General features: G+C 47.6%; 1 protein-coding gene across 2 annotated transcripts in view; it reads left to right on the forward strand.

Moving 5' to 3' along the window:
* Positions 1-17884, forward strand: part of LOC147692532 (delta(3,5)-Delta(2,4)-dienoyl-CoA isomerase, mitochondrial-like) — a 255505-nt gene extending 237621 nt beyond the window's left edge. For both annotated transcript variants that reach the window (XM_086938752.1, XM_086938754.1), the window contains exons 9-10: positions 10515-10665; positions 17213-17884. In XM_086938752.1, coding sequence (XP_086794878.1) covers positions 10515-10665; positions 17213-17317 — 256 coding nt within the window. In that variant the 3' untranslated portion in view covers positions 17318-17884. The remainder of the gene's footprint in view (positions 1-10514; positions 10666-17212) is intronic.
* Positions 17885-18189: the final 305 nt, after the last annotated feature.

Genomic DNA, 18189 nt, shown 5'->3' on the forward strand with positions numbered 1-18189 from the left:
CTAAGCCCCGAGACGCTCTGCGGACCTATCGTCCCCTCCCGCGATCGCCTGTGACCTGAGTGGTGTGGCCGGACGGCGCCTTCCCGTGGGGACACGACTTGCGCGCTACCGGCCGACAGAGGCCGTTGCACGCTCCCTAGACCACACAGCGACGGAGGGTAGAGGCGCCGGACCGGCGAGTCCTTTGTGTACTGGCCGCCATGCTTGTGCAGTGCTTTACGAGTCCCTCCAGCCTGGGACGGTGACCTCTGCCCGGGTCTACCTGACTCACCACGCACTCATCGGCCTCCACGCAGCCAGTGGAACCGGACGGAACACCACTGACTAGGGACCATCACCAGCGGCCGGGTCGTGTCCCGCTACTTCCCCCTGTCTCCCCCCGCACTACCGCGTTGGGTAGAAGACAAGATGGCGACATCAGCGGCAGGCTATCGAACGGCGATCAGACGGAGCGGTGACTACTCTGGAGTGGAGGAGACCGGAACAGACTCTCCCCCGGGGACTGCGACGATGGGGTCCCTACAGTCTGAAATTACGCTCGCAGATGTGCTGGCAGCCCTGGGGGAATTGAGAACGGAGGTGCGGAATGGCTGTAGCGAGCTGGGGGCACGTCTGGATGCCTGTGCCCACACGTGTAGTCAGGAGCAGGGGAATTGTTTTCTACAGTACTCCGGATGGGAGTTGTCGCAGCCTGCCACCACGACATTGTTTCGAGGACACACAGTGGAAGATACTGTAACTCTCGCTACGGCAGGTGGGGGTATGTTGCCGTATTACTTTGCAGCTACCGATACATTGTTTCTCCCTTGCTCCACGCTCGATTGTGTGCAGCCACTTGAGATGGCGGGGGCTCAGCTACCAGTGCTTTGCCTCCCAGTTTCCTTGCCAGTTAGCTCGCCCTGGACTTTGATCGCTTCGCTCTGTGCCTTTAACGGCGGGACCATGCCAGAGGGAACTGTGCTCAAGGGGGAATCCTTCTTTGGGACCGGACGCCATTCGATCTTTGCCAGTGCACCTCCCCCTTCCCCCGAACGGCCATCTTTGCTTCTTCTTCTGCTACTCACTGGACTGCCGAGTAGAGGGGGTGAGAGACTGAGTCCCAGATCGGGCCAGGGATAGAAGACTTTATTAGCTTAGCATCCGGGCGGGTGGGTGGTGGTAGGGTGGACTTCGAACCTGGCCTGTTTTGCCGCCTACTGCGCATTAGCTCTCCCTGCTAGCTTGTTTACTGTTGTGCTATCTAATGTAGTTCTTGGGGAGGGTGATGCTTATTGGGACGGCGGAGTTCGCATGCATGTTCATTGATCCTCCTCCTGAACCCACTCATGCGGGAGTTCAGGGACGGGTTTCTGTTCCTACTCCCTGAGTTTTCTGACTGTACTTTTTCTTTTTGCTTTCCCTATTGCTTTTTCTCCATCTTCTCTTCTCTTCACTCACTATATTTCGGGTTTATGGGGTGACAGACACTCTGCTAGGGGGGGGGGCAGGCCATAGCCTCTGCATGTGTGTAGGGTGGGGGGTTATCTTTATTTGGAGTTTTTATTTCTATGGTGCCTTTTCTTGCCTTTTTACGATTTTTCACTTTCGATTGGAAGGTCTAATCTCACTCTCTATATCTCAGAGTAATACTTTCATCATTTTCCTTTCATTTTCTCTTCTTCTCTTGCTTTACTTTTACTACATTTCGGGTTCTTTATGGGGCGACAGGCACGTTGTCGGGGGGGGTAGGCCGTAGCCTCCGCAATGGTGTAGGGTGGGGGGGTAGATTTTATTTCTCTTGTTTAGTTTCTATGGGCCTTTTTCTCACTTTTCTGCGCTTTCTTAAACTGTTTTCCTTTCTGGGTCTGTGGTAGAGGATGGTTGGGAGTGGGTGGCGCTTGGAGTGGCTTGTGCTTGATTCCTGTCATTTGCTTTGCTGTTATACTAAACTGTTACTCTGAAGGTGTACTTCGCGCAATTGTTGACATTATTATTGCTGCCTACTCATGTGGAGGTTAACGTACGGACTCGGATCTCCTTTGTACCTATCCTTCATTGCTTTCTGTTCTTTCGTAAAAATTGGAAAATTAACCTGTACTTCTCCTTCCTCCCGGCGATGTGATTCCTCGTTATGTACGTTAGTAATTGTTGCTATATCGCCTGACACCAAGGGGGGACTGTATTGTTGGCACCTGCGCTCAAATGTTTTGTGGCCGGCCGGATGGTTGTAGGCCCGTATTTGTCTTTCTGCATCATGCGCAATAAAGGTTTTCAAAAATTTAAAAAAAAAAAAAAGAAGGAGCTCCGGACAAGTGGCCTCAAGTACATGATGTTCTTCCCAGCACGCCTCAAGATTTTGGCCAACGGCAAATCCTTCTTCTTTACATCCCCGGAGGAAGCCATGACATGGATTGAAGAAAATGAGCAGCCCTCGCATGGCCTGCGGAGAGAGGGAGGTTGGAGAGACACCGGAGCTCAGTCCCCAACATTGTCGCTGGTTTCAGTGGGAGGCGAACCTCGGCGCACGATGTTCCTCGAACACCAGACCGAGTAGGAACACGCAGCTTGTCGGCCTCGCCAGACATGGGATGATTCAGAGGGGTGAGGCCTAACGAGAGAGTATAGTTGGTCATCATGCCTGTTGGATGGACCTCTACATGGGACTAAAAGCTGCGGCACAATGGACGTGCAGGGACTTGTCGCAAACATGAACGGAGAGGGGGGCGCCATACCCATGGTGGTTATGTGGTAAAGTATTGTGGCTGGAGTGGGGGGGGCGGCTTTCAAGGGGGGGACCTGCGTTTTAAATTATGTTTGCATCTGAACTCGCAGTTAAGAAGAGGTGGCTTGAACTAATGGACTGGGGCCGGATAGTACCCTTGGACTGGCTTTTTTTGTTGCCACTTTTGCCCCTACGTTTTTCGTTGACTGGGCGACAGGCGCTCTGCTTGTTGGGGTATGTCGGGCCCGTTTGGCCTGCGAAGCAGGGTAGCAGGGAGGGGGGATCCGGGCGTTGGGGGGGGGGGGGGATCACATGTTTATTTGAAGCTGTATTGTTGAGTTACGAAAAAGTTCCTTTAGCTCCAGAGGCACGGATGGTGGGTGGGAGGGTGCTGGGGGGTGGAGGAGTGTGGGTACTCCCCGTGCAGTTTGTATTGATTTATATCTATGATACATAAGTCAAAGGCACAGAAGGTTACTGTGTTATCCTGGAATGTTAATGGCTTGCGGAATAAGATTAAGCGCACTATGGTTCTGCAATATCTGCATAGGCATGGACCAGACATAGTCCTGCTCCAAGAAACGCACCTGATAGGGAATCACTACAAGGCCCTAAATAGATTCGGTTACACGCTGAGGGCACATGCCCGCTTTACCACAGGCTCGAGGGGTGCTGGGATACTAATTAAAAACTCCCTTCCACTGGTGATTAGACAACATTGGACGGATCCCCTAGGGCTATATGCAGCTATCACTGGACAATGGGAGGGTCTGACCCTTAATATTTGTTCACTCTATGTTCCTCCAAGATTACATGGTACCACCCTTCCTGATATTGGGAAATTGCTCCTAGACATGCAGACTGGTATCCTGCTCCTAGGGGGGGACATGAATGATGTTATGGCTGAGGACATCAATAGGTCGCCAGGTGTGTCACCCAGAGGGAGGACGAGCCACCTTAAAGATTTTGTACAGGCGATGGGTCTGGTGGATCTCTGGAGGGCGCACAACCCCCACACTCGACAATACACACATATATCTGCGGCACATGGGTCAGGATCCAGACTGGATTACTTATTCACACAGTTCGGGGGGGATGAACTTCTTTCACGGTGGGTGCCATAAGGCGAGAGATATCGCGGACCACTCCCCAGTGGAGGTACAGTTGCAGGACGCCGGGAGGGATTGTAGTGCTCCCCCTAGACTGGATACTTTCATGTTCAAAGACCAAGAGTTTCAGACACAGTTCCGTGAGCGAGTGGACCAGTACTTTACGGACAATGTCGGCTCGGTTCAGTCGCACGGCATAGTTTGCGAGGCCTACAAGACTGTAGTAAGGGACTTCGTGCAAGCGGAGGCAGGCAAACGGATGAAGGAGAAAACGGCACAGATCGATAGACTAAAATTGGAATGTCAGGAATTAGAGAAGGAAGGGGAGGAAACTCTGGAGCAACAGCAGGAAAGGCGTCATAAATTACGACTCTTAGAGAAGGAAATAAATGACGTGCTGGCTGATCAGGCGAGATCGCGAGCGCTAGCGACCCAGCGGCGGGTGTATGATCTAGGGGACAAGGCCAACAAAATGATAGCCTGGCTAGAGAGGAGAGACAGGGAGCGAAACTGGGGGCCAGGGATTCGGACTCAGGCGGCACCGATACAGACCATGAGTGTTGGCATAGCGGAAGAATTGGCTTGCTATTATGAAACGATCTACAGGTCCCACATTCAGAGGACTGAACGGGAGTGTGAGAATTTTCTGGCCCCCTTGCAGATGTCCACATTGGATTCAGCAGACAGGGACATTCTAGACTCCGACATTACAGTGGCGGAAATAGAGCATGCCATGAGTGACTTACAAGCCGGGAAGGCGCCGGGAACCAACGGGTTCCCGGCGGAGGCGTTTAGCTGTGTTGCTAGCAAAATCGCGCCCCATATGCTGAGCATGTATAATGAAGCCCAACAGGAGGGACGACTGGCAAAGGACCTTAGATCAGCTACGATTGTGGTGATCCACAAATCGGTAAGCCACAGGACTTGTGTACCTCGTACAGACCCATATCGCTCCTCAATTTCGAGACGAAAGTCCTGGGCAAGATTCTAGCCACCAGGCTTGGAGCAGTGGTACAATCCCTGATCCACCCGGACCAGTCTGGCTTTATGCCACACAGAAGCACACAGCTTAACTTACGACGCCTATATGGGGTGATACAGATGACATCAGCCCGGCCAAACGTCCCGGCGGCCCTACTGTCTCTTGACGCCCATATGGCCTTCGACAGTATGGAATGGCAGTACATTAACATGGTCCTGGCCAGGATGGGGTTTGGGTACAAATTCTGAGCATGGGTAAGACTGTTGTATACCGAACCACTGGTGAGGGTCAGAGTAAATGGGACCTTGTCCAGGGAGTTCCAGCTAGAGCGAGGCACAAGGCAAGGCTGCCCGCTCTCCCCAACCCTCTTCGCATTGGCGTACTGGGTGCGAACGGGCCCACTAGTGTGGGGCATAGATCTGGGGAGAGGCTGGGAGGAGCGTATTTCATTATACGCTGACGACGTCCTGCTGTCCGTCCAACGACCGGATGCTTCCATCCGGAGACTGTTGGAGATTCTCCATGAGTTTGGTGCCTCCTCAGGCTATCAAATCAACTGGGATAAATCCTTAGACCATGTGTTGGTGGGCCCAACGTCGAGCTTGACGTATGAGTGCGCAGGGCTCGCGCGGAAAAAGGTGTTTCTGTACCTGGATATCGAAGACAGAGGCAGAGTATATGCGCCTGAACGTACCGGCTCAGCTGGAACGTCTGCGGGGCAATGTTGTACACTGGAAGACCCTCCCGCTGTCCCTAATGGGCCGAGTGGTCTTATTCAAGATGATGTCCCTCCCCTGTCTGTTCTACGCGCTGCAGAGTGTGCCATTCGTGATGCCGGAGCAGTTCTTTCGAGCGGTTGAGTCGGAGCAGCTCTCTCTGTTATGGAGTGGGGGCTGTCCCAGGATAGCTCTCAAGAAGTTATAGAGAGGGGTGTATGAGGGCGGGCTCGCAGTTCCAGGCGTCGGACTGTATTACTGGGCGACCCAGCTGGTCAATGTTAATGGGTGGGTGTTCACACCTATGGAGGAGCCGGCATACCGGGTGGACCGCATGGTCTTCAGAGATGAGACCTACCTGGCTGCCCTTTACAACAGAGGCAGAAGCCGCAGGACTCTCCCGCCACAGACGAATGCCGTGGTGGAAGTGTGGAAAAGAGCGACGAAATTGCTGGGATGGGGGGCAAAACTAACTGCCCAGACCCCCTTATGGGCCGGGAACTTTCTCCCGGCAGTGGACAAACTGCAAGGCCTTCGCGCATGGAACCTTATAGGTATCGATAGACTGGGGGACCTTTGGAAGAGAGGAGAGGTGGTGGAATTTGCATCCCTGCAGGCGGAATTTCAGATGGGGAACGGTGAGTTCCTACATTATTAACAGCTTAGACATGCCATCTATGAACATTTGCAGACGGGGGATCAGCTACCGGAATATGCCCCACTTGTGGATAGGTTGTTCATGCACCCAATGATAGATAAAGCAATCTCCCTCACTTCTAAAAAACGTATCAACTATCTGACTGATCCCCTGGGCCTTCTGAGGGAAAAATGGGAAATAGACGTAGGGCTACTGGAAGACGATGACTGGAGGGAGGCATTGCAAGGCCCAATGGCGGTGGCGATTCGAGCTAGGTTCAGGCTAATCCAGCTTCGCATATTGCACCGCTCCTACAACCCTCGCACAACACAATATCGGATAGGATACGCAGATTCGAAGTTTTGCCTAAGGGGGTGTGGGGAGGAGGGCACGTTTTTCCACATATTATGGGATTGCACAAGATTAGGGCCTATTGGTCCAGATTGTCTGATATCATGGCGGAAGTAGTATGGGCAGAAGTCCCGCTAGAGGCTCGATGGCATATCCTAGGGGTTACAAGTGATATTACATGGCCGAAAGGTGACAAGATTTGGTTGGCACTAGCAAGCATGGTTGCAAAATGAAATATAGCAAGACTCTGGGGGAGCAAGGCTGTGCCAACAGTGGAGGAGTGGGAACGGGACCTAGATTGGTGCCAAAGGGCTGAAAGAGTCATTTATAAGGGCAGAGGATGCCCTAGGAAGTGGGAGAAAGTCTGGTGGCCATGGAGACAGTCCAGAGGGGAATCAGTGGATACCCAGGCAGATACTAAGACAGATTAGCAGTCGAAATGTGCCCTGAGACTTGTTCCGTATTTGAGGGGGGAGGGTTAGATGGGTGGAGCGGGGGGGGGTAGGACGGGTATGGGAGGGGAGGTGGTAGATCTATACACAGAGTTGTCCATTCAGTAAAGCCCCACCGGAGTAGATTCCAGAAGTTTCATGGATAGAGTAGGGAGGCACACATGGGGTTTGATCTTTTCATGCTGACCATGATGTTGACATGTAAACGAAAATTATGGTGTCTTCTATGTATCAATTTCTTACTGCTGCTGACCACTGTGTAATTATCTGGAGCATGTTTCTACAATAAAAAGATTTTTTTTAAAAAGACAATCTTTAACCGGGCTGGATTCTGTAGGTAGACTTCGGCTCCCAGTTTTTGAAGTTGTGCGAAAAGGTGCCTTAATCGCCATCTCGTTCGACTGTGGCATGAGCAAAGTCAGGTCTGGCAAAAAAAAGTTATTGCATCATATTCTCTTTTTGTATTAGGGTGAGCCAGATCGTAGACAGTTTGCCATAATAAAAAATTGCTGAAGTACGCCACCACTGCCCCTTTTGTTCCGGTTCTTTGGAAGCAAGCTTTGATACCATCATTGGAAGTCGGTGGGCCCGCTGGATTTCCTTGTCCCAATCCCATGAGGACATCTCAGGAAATGCACTGTTCAAGAGAGAAACCATATATTTTCTAACATCGTTTCCCTCTACCCCTTTAGGTACCCCCACAAATTGTAAGTTATTACAGCGTTGCCGATTTTCTTGGTCTTCCAGCTTTCACATCACGTCATTCAGCAACCCCTCCTGTGTTGCACCCTGAGACTTAAGGGCCACCACTTCTGTTTCTAGGATTGCTGTACACTTTTCTACCATGACTATTCTCTCAACCATATCTGTGCACGTTTTACAGATTTTTCTAACTTTGCCCTGCAGCTTTTGGGCAGCAAGACAGGCTTGTTGATTATCGCTCTTGACTTTCTCCTGGAAGTGTTTTATAGATTAAAAGATTGTTACAAGTGAAGGATCCCCAACTCTTGCTGTGTCTGGTGTGCCCTGGCTAGCCATTGAACCCGGCTCAGCCAACTCTTTCTCAATTTTTTTCCTCCTCAGGAAACATTAACTGTGTGGCAAAAAAGTACCCGTACTGCCTCTGTCGTACGCTTCCTGTGGGGTCTTTTCCTTCTTTTTCTTCTTCCCCTTTTGGAAAGTGATTTGCTTTGCTGAGATGGATAAGTCGAATCTTCTTGCCCAGTACTACTGCTCCACTTTGTAGCCCCTTCTCCACTTGACACAAAGATGCTAGCATCCAAGATGTCAGATTCATCTGTAAGGGAAAATAGCTTCTCCTGAGCATCAGAGGACATACCCGCTTCTTTAGGACCATTTTCTATTTTATCCTTGGAGGCATTAGCTACCTGAGAATTGACGTTCTTGAGTGTTGCCTTTCGGCCTGTTCCAGCTGCCTTATCAGCTAATATGCGTACTGGCATAGGACCCGTCCCGTCTGCTTTTGATGGCACTTCTAGAACACTTCATTTTGATGCGGCCAAGATCCGGAGTTGCCTTCTTGTACATATATTTACATAATATTTTGCCCCTCAACAGCACAGGCAATATTCAGTACAGGCTGCTTTTCGGTTACCACCTTATGACCAGTAGCACTCATGCCACCTGCCCCAGAAGATGAAAATTAGTTAACAATGTGGGGCTGAGATCCCCCTGCATCCCAGGAGTTTCACTGTTTTGTCCTTATTGGGTCGGTAGTCACCTTTCTTCTCTCCAGCCTTGCTTTCTACAATAGTCTTGCGCCGAGGGAGGGGCTGGATGGCCGTCCATGCCGAAGCAGAGGCAGTCGGGGGGCACAGCCCGTTGTTTGCTTTTGCCGCCTCACACAGTCATTTCTCCTGCTGGGCTTCCTTTAAATCTCAGGGGTGTAGATGAAAGCAAAATCGAGCTCGGCTGAACCAGCAACTGTCAGAAATCAACTGACGCCGCTGAAAGCAACAGGCGGCCCAAAACTCTCCACCGAGCACAGCCAGCTCCGGTCTGCCAATTTTGAATCTAATTGCAGCACTCTGCCTCCAGGGTTCTTGCTCCAGTGCTGAATCCGCCTGCATACTTCTCTCACCATCGGGCTGCAGGCTGACTGACTGGTGGTCCGACGACGAGAGGGTAGAGCCGTTGTCTCACTCAGATGTCATCTTGCCTTCTATTGTGCATGGGTTCTACTGTAGAAATACACGTCCTCTTACGTGTGTGCGCATATGTCATCACTCATGCTCGCACCTAGTGAATGATGCAGTTATGTCTCTTTTTTTTCCTGGCGCACCAGCAAAAAAACATTGGAACTACCTATCAGTTAATAAGGTTACACCTGTTGGTTTTGCCAATACTTGTTTGTACTTTGTACTTTGTGTATTGTGATTATTAGAATCTGTTGTTAAAAACGGATTCTATTTCTAAGAAAGTTTCAGCTCTTATTTTTTTCGAAGCACCATAAGATTTTGAGAGTAAGAACCATCAGGGTGTTTTGTGTTCACCCTAGTTTAAAGCTGTGATTGTTGACAGACGCGTCTAAAATGAAACCAGAAGTGTGCTATGCCACCATTCAAACCAGTGCGTTCTGGTTAAATCTCCAAATGGAGGACAGCAAGACATACTTCCATGTAATATTCTCTCTTTTCCAGTCAACGGTCTCTGCAAATCCTTTGTTATGGACTCCAAACTGGTTATAGGGATTCTGATCTTACGCCCTACACTTCTGCCAGATATTTTTTATAAAATTATATTTAATTTTATGCTCATTGCCTTTGCGTGGTTAATAAAAAAAGAAAGATAATCACAAGAATCTCCAGCCTCTCTGCCAAGTGAAGTGAGTCAGGCACTGTTGGAGTCCCAGCAAGATTTCAGTTTCTGAATTTTCCTCATCCAGATTTGTAAAGCACAGCAAACCCTCCTTTCCTGCCTCCCCTTGTTTGTTCCATGAGGTCTGACTCCCCTTGTTTGTTCCATGAGGTTCGTTCTCTCTCTGTCCATGGTGCTCAAGCTGAAAGTATGATTAGACCATTTGGTGGTTTTATTTTGTTTAAACTCCTAATCTTAATGTTCTTTTTGTGCCCCTTTGACTCCCTTACACAAACTCGCTGATTTCTTTCTGTCACTCTCCATTCCCCTGCTTTTTCCATCATAACTCAATGTCTCTCGTTTCCTGCACGCTTCCTTTATTGGCTCTACACCTTCAATCGCTCCTACCGCTGTTGTGCGACTGGTCACCAAATCCTGTCTCAATCTCTCTCATTCTTGTTCTCTAATCCCCTTGAGCACTCTCCACTTATCTCTTTGTCCTGCCTTCTTAACTCAGTTCTCCACCTCTGAATTTCTCGGTTTCAACTGGTACCTCATCTTTTCTTTCTTTCCCAATGCTTTATATCACTCACACACCCCGCCTTCCTCCTGTACTTCTTCCTTCCATGACAGTCCTTCCCATGCTCACCATTCCACTCACATCTCCAGTCCTCACCTTTCTTCCACCCTTCTCTCATCCTCACCCTTCTCTCATCCTCACCCTTCTCTCCTTTATCCCTCATTTGCAGTCGTGTGTTTGCGGATAAAGAAGCAATGCTGGAAGGCGCTTTCGAGGTGGCTTCCGAGATCGCCAGCAAAAGCCCGCTAGCTGTTCAAGGGTCAAAGGTGAACCTGGTGTACTCCCGGAATCACTCTGTGCCAGAGGGCTTGAACTACATGGTGAGGAAATACCAACGTATCCCAGTGGCTCATGTTTTATGCATTTATGCCGTGATTTCTTCTAGGTGATATTCAGACACTGATTACGGTACTTTGTCCTTACTTTCTGTCCTCTTCTGACATGTACCCAAAAGTACTTACCGTCTCTAAAACAGCATCCACTGCAGGGGAGCAAATAGACCCAAACTTCAGGGGCGGCTAGTACTTAAAGCTGTTGGAATCGAGACGTGAGTAAAGCAGTATGAAACCACACATGGGCAAAGCCTGACTTTATTGTTCTAACACACACAAACAGCCTTTGTACATTCCTGCATTTTCATACTGTTGCACATTAAAGCCAGATATTTTCTCTTTGCCAATGCAACAGGGCTATCCAATTAATGATGAGTGATACAGTTGTTTACTTCACATTCATATTTAATGTTTCAATATTTTCAAGAATTTCTTCATTCTTCATATTTATAAATCCAATCAATTGTTATTAATTCTCATTATTCAAATACATCCATAATCCAATGCATTTCGGCTAACACAAAGCCTTCATCAGGGATAAGGGTCTATAATTGAAAGAAATTGATGCATGAGGAAACAGAATCTCAAATTCGACATGTTGTGATATCATAGATAAAGAAAGTGAAATGGTGAACAGGCCAACGCCCCCAGATTCAGAGATTAGAAACGAGTCTTAAATCTCAAAACAAAATGAGTCAAAAAACTAGATTAAACCTAAATCACCCGTGTATACAAAAAACGTAATGTCAAATAAAATTACACTGTGCATATCCTGCATTTATCGCAAAAATAGAGAATGAGCACTTAAATCTAAATAAACTGACAACAGTATTGAAATGAGCGTCAATTAAAGGGTAACATCTCATCTACAAGGTAAACGATAAAGTTTCGAAAAATTGTTCCAACAAAAGTAGCCGCACATTGTTTTCATTACAATACAACGATTCCGTAGTGAATCAGGAACAGCTCATGTAATAAACTGGAACAAAAATGTTAGCGGTCAAACCTTTTGTGAACTTACTTGAAAACGAGAAAAAGCGGCTCCGAGTTTGTACTCAACATGTTGCTCGCGTTTGGAGACCGCGGGCAGTGGTGCCGGTTAAGCTATCAATAAACAAAATAAACGAAGGACTACTCTTCTAAAGGGAAAAGTCAGTGCCATGTTGGAACAGTAACGTGAGTCTTCACATTATACTCGTGTGAAACGGAAAAATCGTATTAAAGATAAGAAGTTCTGATTCAACATAGTAATCACAATATTAATAAAGAAAAATAAAGTAAAAGTGTCAAAAAAACTGGATGCAATTAGAAAAAACAAATATCGTGGTTAAGAGAGTAGATTGACAGAGAACATTCAATGGCATCTCAAGCACATATAAAGTCAGTATAGTGGTTCTATAGGTAACAGCTAAATTCTACTCTATCATTCATCCCATTTGGCTTAAGGGTACCAAGTTTATAAATCCAAAAGTTTTTGCGTTTCAAGAGGAGTTTATTGTTGTCAACCCCTTCTTGTTTTGAGACCAATTCCAAAATCTGAAACCTCAGTTGGCTGATATTGTGTGAGGCTTCTTGAAAATGTATAGCTACTGTGGATTTAGTAGATTTATTACGAATATTAGACTTATGTTCATTTAGGCGAACCTTCATTTTTCTTTTGGTTTTGCCCACATATCCTTGTCCACATGGGCATTTTAAAAGATAAATGTTATTTGAACTGTCACAAGTTGCCGTTACTTTCAGTTTTATGTTGAATCCTTTACTCGGATGAGTCATGCTGTTTCCTTTTATTATGCAGTTGCAATGACTGCAGTTCATACAGGGCAATGTTCCTCTGAAATTTAAGGTTGTACTTGATTCTCTGGTTTTAATTAGATTACCTAAGTTAGGAGCTCGTTGATAAGCAAAGAGTGGAAAGTCATTGAATATTAGATTGAAATCAGGTTCCTGGGATAACAAAATCCAGTGTTTTTACACGATTTTTTTGAAAATGTTACTTTTGGTGGTATATTTTGACACCACCACCATCTTAGTAGCTTCTTTTTCCTTTTGGGTTTTTTGAAAAAGTTCTCTTCTGCTTTTTGTTCCCACTACCGAGGCGGATAAACTGGAAATGGAAGTAACTCTCTACAAACTGATGAGAAAACTCCGGCTGCGTCAAGAAGTAGGTGAGGGCTATGATAGACTGGCGGAAGAGAAGAAAAACATCCTGTGATTCTAGGCAAATCACTTAATCTCCCTGTGCCTAAAACTAACAAAAATGAATGCGTGTCCTCATGTAACGTAACTGGTGCTATGTAAAGCGCCCTGATACCCGACGCGCTATGTAAAGCTCTGTAAAAAAAAAAAAAAAAAAGATGCTCACCCTTGTTCAGGTCCTGTCTTCCTTGGATCCGGTAGATTGGAAGGTAGCGTTGAACTTGCAGGACGCCTATTTCCATATTCCAGTTCTGCCTGCCCATCGTCACTACCTGCGGTTTACGGTGGGCCACGAGCACTTTCAGTTTGCTGTGCACCCCTTTGGCCAAGCCAGTCCCCCCAGGTGTTCACAAAGGTGATGGCAGTGGTCGCAGCCCATCTGCGAAGATCAGGGGCTTCAGTCTTCCATTATCTTGACAACTGGTTGCTGAAGGAAGGCTCGTCTCAGGCAGTCATCTCCCATCTCCAGACTACGGCGAACCTACTGCACTCACTGGGGTTCACTATTAACATGGCAAAGTCACACCTGACTCCCTCTTATATGCTCCTTATCATCGGAGCAATTCCGGACATTGTGCAGTTTCAGGCTTATCCTCCCGAGCAGCGAGTCCAGGATATTCAGGCTGTGATACCGATGTTTCAGCCTCTAGCCTGGATTTCGGTGAGAATGACTGAGGCTGTTGGGCCTCCTGGCATCCCGCTTATGTACCTGCCAGGTGGCACATGCGGGCTCTGCAGTGGGACCTAATGTTCCAATTGGCACAGCCTCGGGGGAAATCTCACCGACATGTTTCATATATCGGATGGCACTGTGAAAGACCTGCAGTGGTAGCTTACAAACTGCGATTGGTTCAGAAGCAGACCCCTCTCCCTTCCAGATCTCACAATAGTGATGGATGCATCTCTTGTGGGATAGGGCGGCCATCTCAGAGAGGTGGAGATCAGAGGTCTCTGGTCTCTGGCGCAGCCAGGCTCCCTATCAACCTGTTGGAGCTTCAGGAAATCGAATTGGCACTGAAAGCCATTTTCCCGCCTATCAAGGGAAGGCTAGTTCAGGAGTTCACGGACAACACACCTGCCATGTGGTACTGCAACAAACAGGGCGGTGTGGGGTCCGGGACCCTCTGTGAAGAGGCCCTGCGTTTCTGGACTTGGCTGGAACAACAGGGCATTTCCCTGGTGGCTGAGCATCTGGCCAGTTCTCTGAATGCCAGAGCAGACAAACTCAACTGACGGTGCCTTGCGGATCACGAGTGGCGTCTTCATCCGGAGGTGCCACAATGACTCTTTCAGTGGGGTGGAAACCCTAGGTTAGATATGTGCAGCTCCGAAGAGCACTCACAATTTCAGCTGTTTAGCACGTTGGAGATTCCCAGGCAGCTATCTCCCTGAGACTCAAGTGGAGCCTGGAGCTCAGGCCTCCTGTACGCTTTTCCACCCACACCACTTCTGCCCATAGTGCTCAAGGAGATCAGCAGCAACCAGGCACAAGTCGTTCTTGTGGCTCTGGACTAGGCACGGAAAGTCGGGTATCCTTCGCTTCTGGTAATGCGCATCGTTCCTCCGATCAGGCTGCCACTTCGGGAGGATCCTCTGTCACAGTAGGAGCGGAAGGTTCTCCACCCAAACCTTCCCAATCTCTTCCTCCTTGCGTTGAGATTGAGTGGCGAGAGTTCACAGCTTTTGACCTTCCTGCCGAAGTCTGCCAAGTTAACCTGGCAGTCAGGCGTCCCTCCACAAAGACGCCTGCTGATGGAAAAACTTTTGTAAGTATTGTACAGAATGGTCTATTGACCCCCATCTACCTCCTTGTCAGATGTTCACCTGTTTATACTCTTCCTTGGCCCGGCAGAGCTCTGCAATGGGCACTTTAAAGAGCTACCTTTTGGCCCTAACTGCTTTTTTCAGCTGCCAGATCAGCCTTTGCTTTTTAAAACCCCTCTTGTGCAAAGGTTTTTGAAGAGGTTAACCCACTTGTTTTCCCCTTCCCCTTTTATTATGCCACAGTGGGACCTTAATTTGGACCTTACTTTTTTAATGTGCGCACTGTTTGAGCCGTTGCACAAATGTCCTCCATGGCTGCTCACTATTAAAACATCCTTTTTGGTGGTAATTACCTCTGCCAGGAGGGTGAGTGAACTTCAGACATGGTCATCACAGCCTCCCCTTACTTAGCAGTCTTTCCAGACAAAGTAGTACTCTGGGCTAGGGCATTTTTTCTGCCTACAGTGGTAACACCCTTCTATCTGGGACAGTATGGTACTTTGCCTACTTTTTATGCACCTCCACATCCTTCTAAGGAAGAGGAGCATCTCCACCGTTTGGACCCAAAGAGAGCGTTATCATTCTATCTTGATCGCACCAAAGAGTTTAGGATGGATGATCAACCCTTTATAGGGTATGTGGGAGCAAAGATGGGGCGTGCTGTTCAGAAACTACCATATCAGGCTGGGTTATCCTCTTTATTAGAATATGTTACTTCTTAGCAAAGAAACCGCCTCCTGAAAGCCTTAGGGCCCATTTCACCAGGGTGAAGGCCGCCACCACAGCCCTCCAGCATGGTATTCCAATTACTGATATCTGCCAAGCGGCCACATGGGCGTCTGCACACAACCGCCAGACATTGTTGCCGGGATTCTCACGTTCACAGGGAGGGCCTGTGTGGCCGCTCTGTTTTGCAGGATTTTCTGATCTAAAGCTTTTTGGCAGTCCCACCTCCGGGGGAAGTATTGCTTGGGTATCTGTTCAAAGATAATGAATCTGAGGCTAGATGTCTCTATCAAATGGACAAGTTACTTCCCTTCAGTAAAGCCTTATCTGTTATTGACATACTCTGGCCGCAGATTCTTTACAGGCCCATCCATCCACCCCACACTGCGGAATTGTTTTTAGTGTCAAGGCTGTTCCCCTTCAGGGCCCTAGTTGTCTTTAACACACCATGGTCAGTCACTTCATGGCTCCGCACCTCTAGTGTGGAAAGGCGTAAAAAGTACTGACGTTAGCACGCCGGAGTGGCGGTTATATTGACAATGCGGACGTCATAACAATGAATAACACGATGCCGACTACGTCATGTGGAGTCGACCGACGCAATCTACCGGTGCACAGGGGTACTGCTATCAAAAATCTTCCGGATCAGCCTGGTGCCTGGAAGTTCAGAGGTAAGGAATCTGCAGCTAGAGGAGACTATGTTTCTACCAGATAACACGTTACCGAAGGTAAGTAACTAGTCCTTTAGCCTAATGGGTGTTGTGCGCCAGATCCGCTGTATCTACGAGCAGGCAGGATGCCATAAAGAGGGGAGGGGAGAAGCTGTAGAAACTATATAGGTTCCTGAATGTCGGGAGCTGCAGCAGTGTGACGTGCCACTACAGCAGGGTCATAGACAGTAAAGTGTGACAAGCACGGGTAGTGGAGACAAGATTGGCAGCCGTCAGTTGGGAACAATGGTGGGATGAAGTGCAGCAACAAAGAGAATCTACAAATGGTGCAACAAGCGGGAGGCGAGGAGGGGGATCCGTGACAGTGAAGGCAGTACAGAGGTGCATTTAGCTTGGGGAGTGCAGAGAACCAATTGCAACACCAATGAGAAAGGCACACAGTGAGTGTTCTTTATTTGGGGATTGAGAGAATTTGTGAACTCCCATCTAAGGAGACAGGATAGGTGATATTCTCAATCATCAGTAACAATGAAATAAGAGTTGCAGGTGGCTGTTTAATTTGGTAAAGACAGTAGGGGATTAGAGCCACAGTGAAACTCAGAGGGATAAGACAGATAGAGCCTGGAGAAAAATGGAGGTATGGCCTTCATTTCCATCCTTTTTCAAGTTTCAGTGGGATACATAGTTAACCCATTTGTTAGGAAGGCATCTTAATTCCCCTCTCCAACTGTGGGAATATTGGAAAATGACTCCTAGACCTACCAGAATGTAGGTTATGGTCTTGATCGCAAATAGTTTTTCTAAATCACAAGGGACCTATTTAGAGTTCGGCGGACAAGATACTTCATCGCAAACGTGGCGGATGTCCACTTTGTAGTATTCGTGCATTAGAGCCTATGGCACATACGGCGGATGGAATATCTGAAACGTTATGGCAGATGGGATATCCGGCACTTTTTGACAGGGCCTTCTTTAGAGTTTGGAGGATGGGATGCTCTGAGTCTTATGATTGTAATGAGGTGGCATTGTCTTCTTATCGTTCTGTAGTCATAAGAGAAGAACAAGTAGTGCACGCCTCATCGTGTGTGGGTAGTTTGGTGTGTTAATGCTGCTGAATGTCTTTAGAATTATCTTTTCAGTGCCTCCCCATGACATCTTATCTTTGTTCTCCTTAGGCTACTTGGAACATGAGTATGCTGCAGACAGAAGATCTCATGAAATCTGCCATGGCTGCAATGGAGAAGAAGACCCCTCGGGATGTTGTATACTCCAAACTCTGAGCTCGCCCCTACAAAAGGACCATTGTGCACTAAAAGAGCTATCTTTGGGACGCCGGGCAGGTGTTGGACTGAACCTAGTTGTAATATTTATTCTACAGCTTGTGCTTTGATTGCCATGGGCAGATCTGGTAAAGTGAAACACAAGTAAAATACTGCCCGCACCCTTAAGGCAGCTTGCTAAAATTAATGCAATTAATAATTTACAACTTTGTAGCATCAGCAACACGGTTTAGCATATGATGTAAGAATAAAGGGAGTATTCTAAACATCTCAAACTTTTGATGGTGATTATGTTCCTGACATTCTAAGGGGAGAGTTCCAAATTAAAGGCACTGCACTTGAGACCAAACATTGCTATCTGATGGACTAACGGTGGTGAGAGCAGCATGCAAAGTGACTGACCACACTAATTGTGAAGAAAGCCTTTTCTCTCTTTGTAAGCTATTCAACTTTTATTGGGCACAGTTAGTAGAATAGTTTAGTAATTTGATACATATGAATTTTACATTGTCTTCTGACATGAATGTATTATTGGCAAAACTCATTAATAAATATTAATCATCATTACATCTGTTGATTCATTCTTGAATGCTGTGTAGTTCATGTAACAAAGCTCCAGCAACGCCCCTAGCACCAGGGTTAAGGTGCTCAAATGCTATACCAAGCCTCACTTCTGCCACCCTTACACAGTCATACCATCTCTCTCTTTTGGGGGCAAAAAACTCCAAACACCTATCTTATGCAGACATGATTGCTTGGGTATTTAAACACCCCTGTGCCCAACAATACCAGATCAATCAAAATGCAAGAGCTTTTAGAATAAAAAATGAAGTGGAACTAAGTGAATGTGGATGGCCTTACACACCTAACTG

This window comes from Lissotriton vulgaris, chromosome 9, assembly GCF_964263255.1.
Source record: "Lissotriton vulgaris chromosome 9, aLisVul1.2, whole genome shotgun sequence".
Classification (NCBI taxonomy): Eukaryota; Metazoa; Chordata; class Amphibia; order Caudata; family Salamandridae; genus Lissotriton; species Lissotriton vulgaris.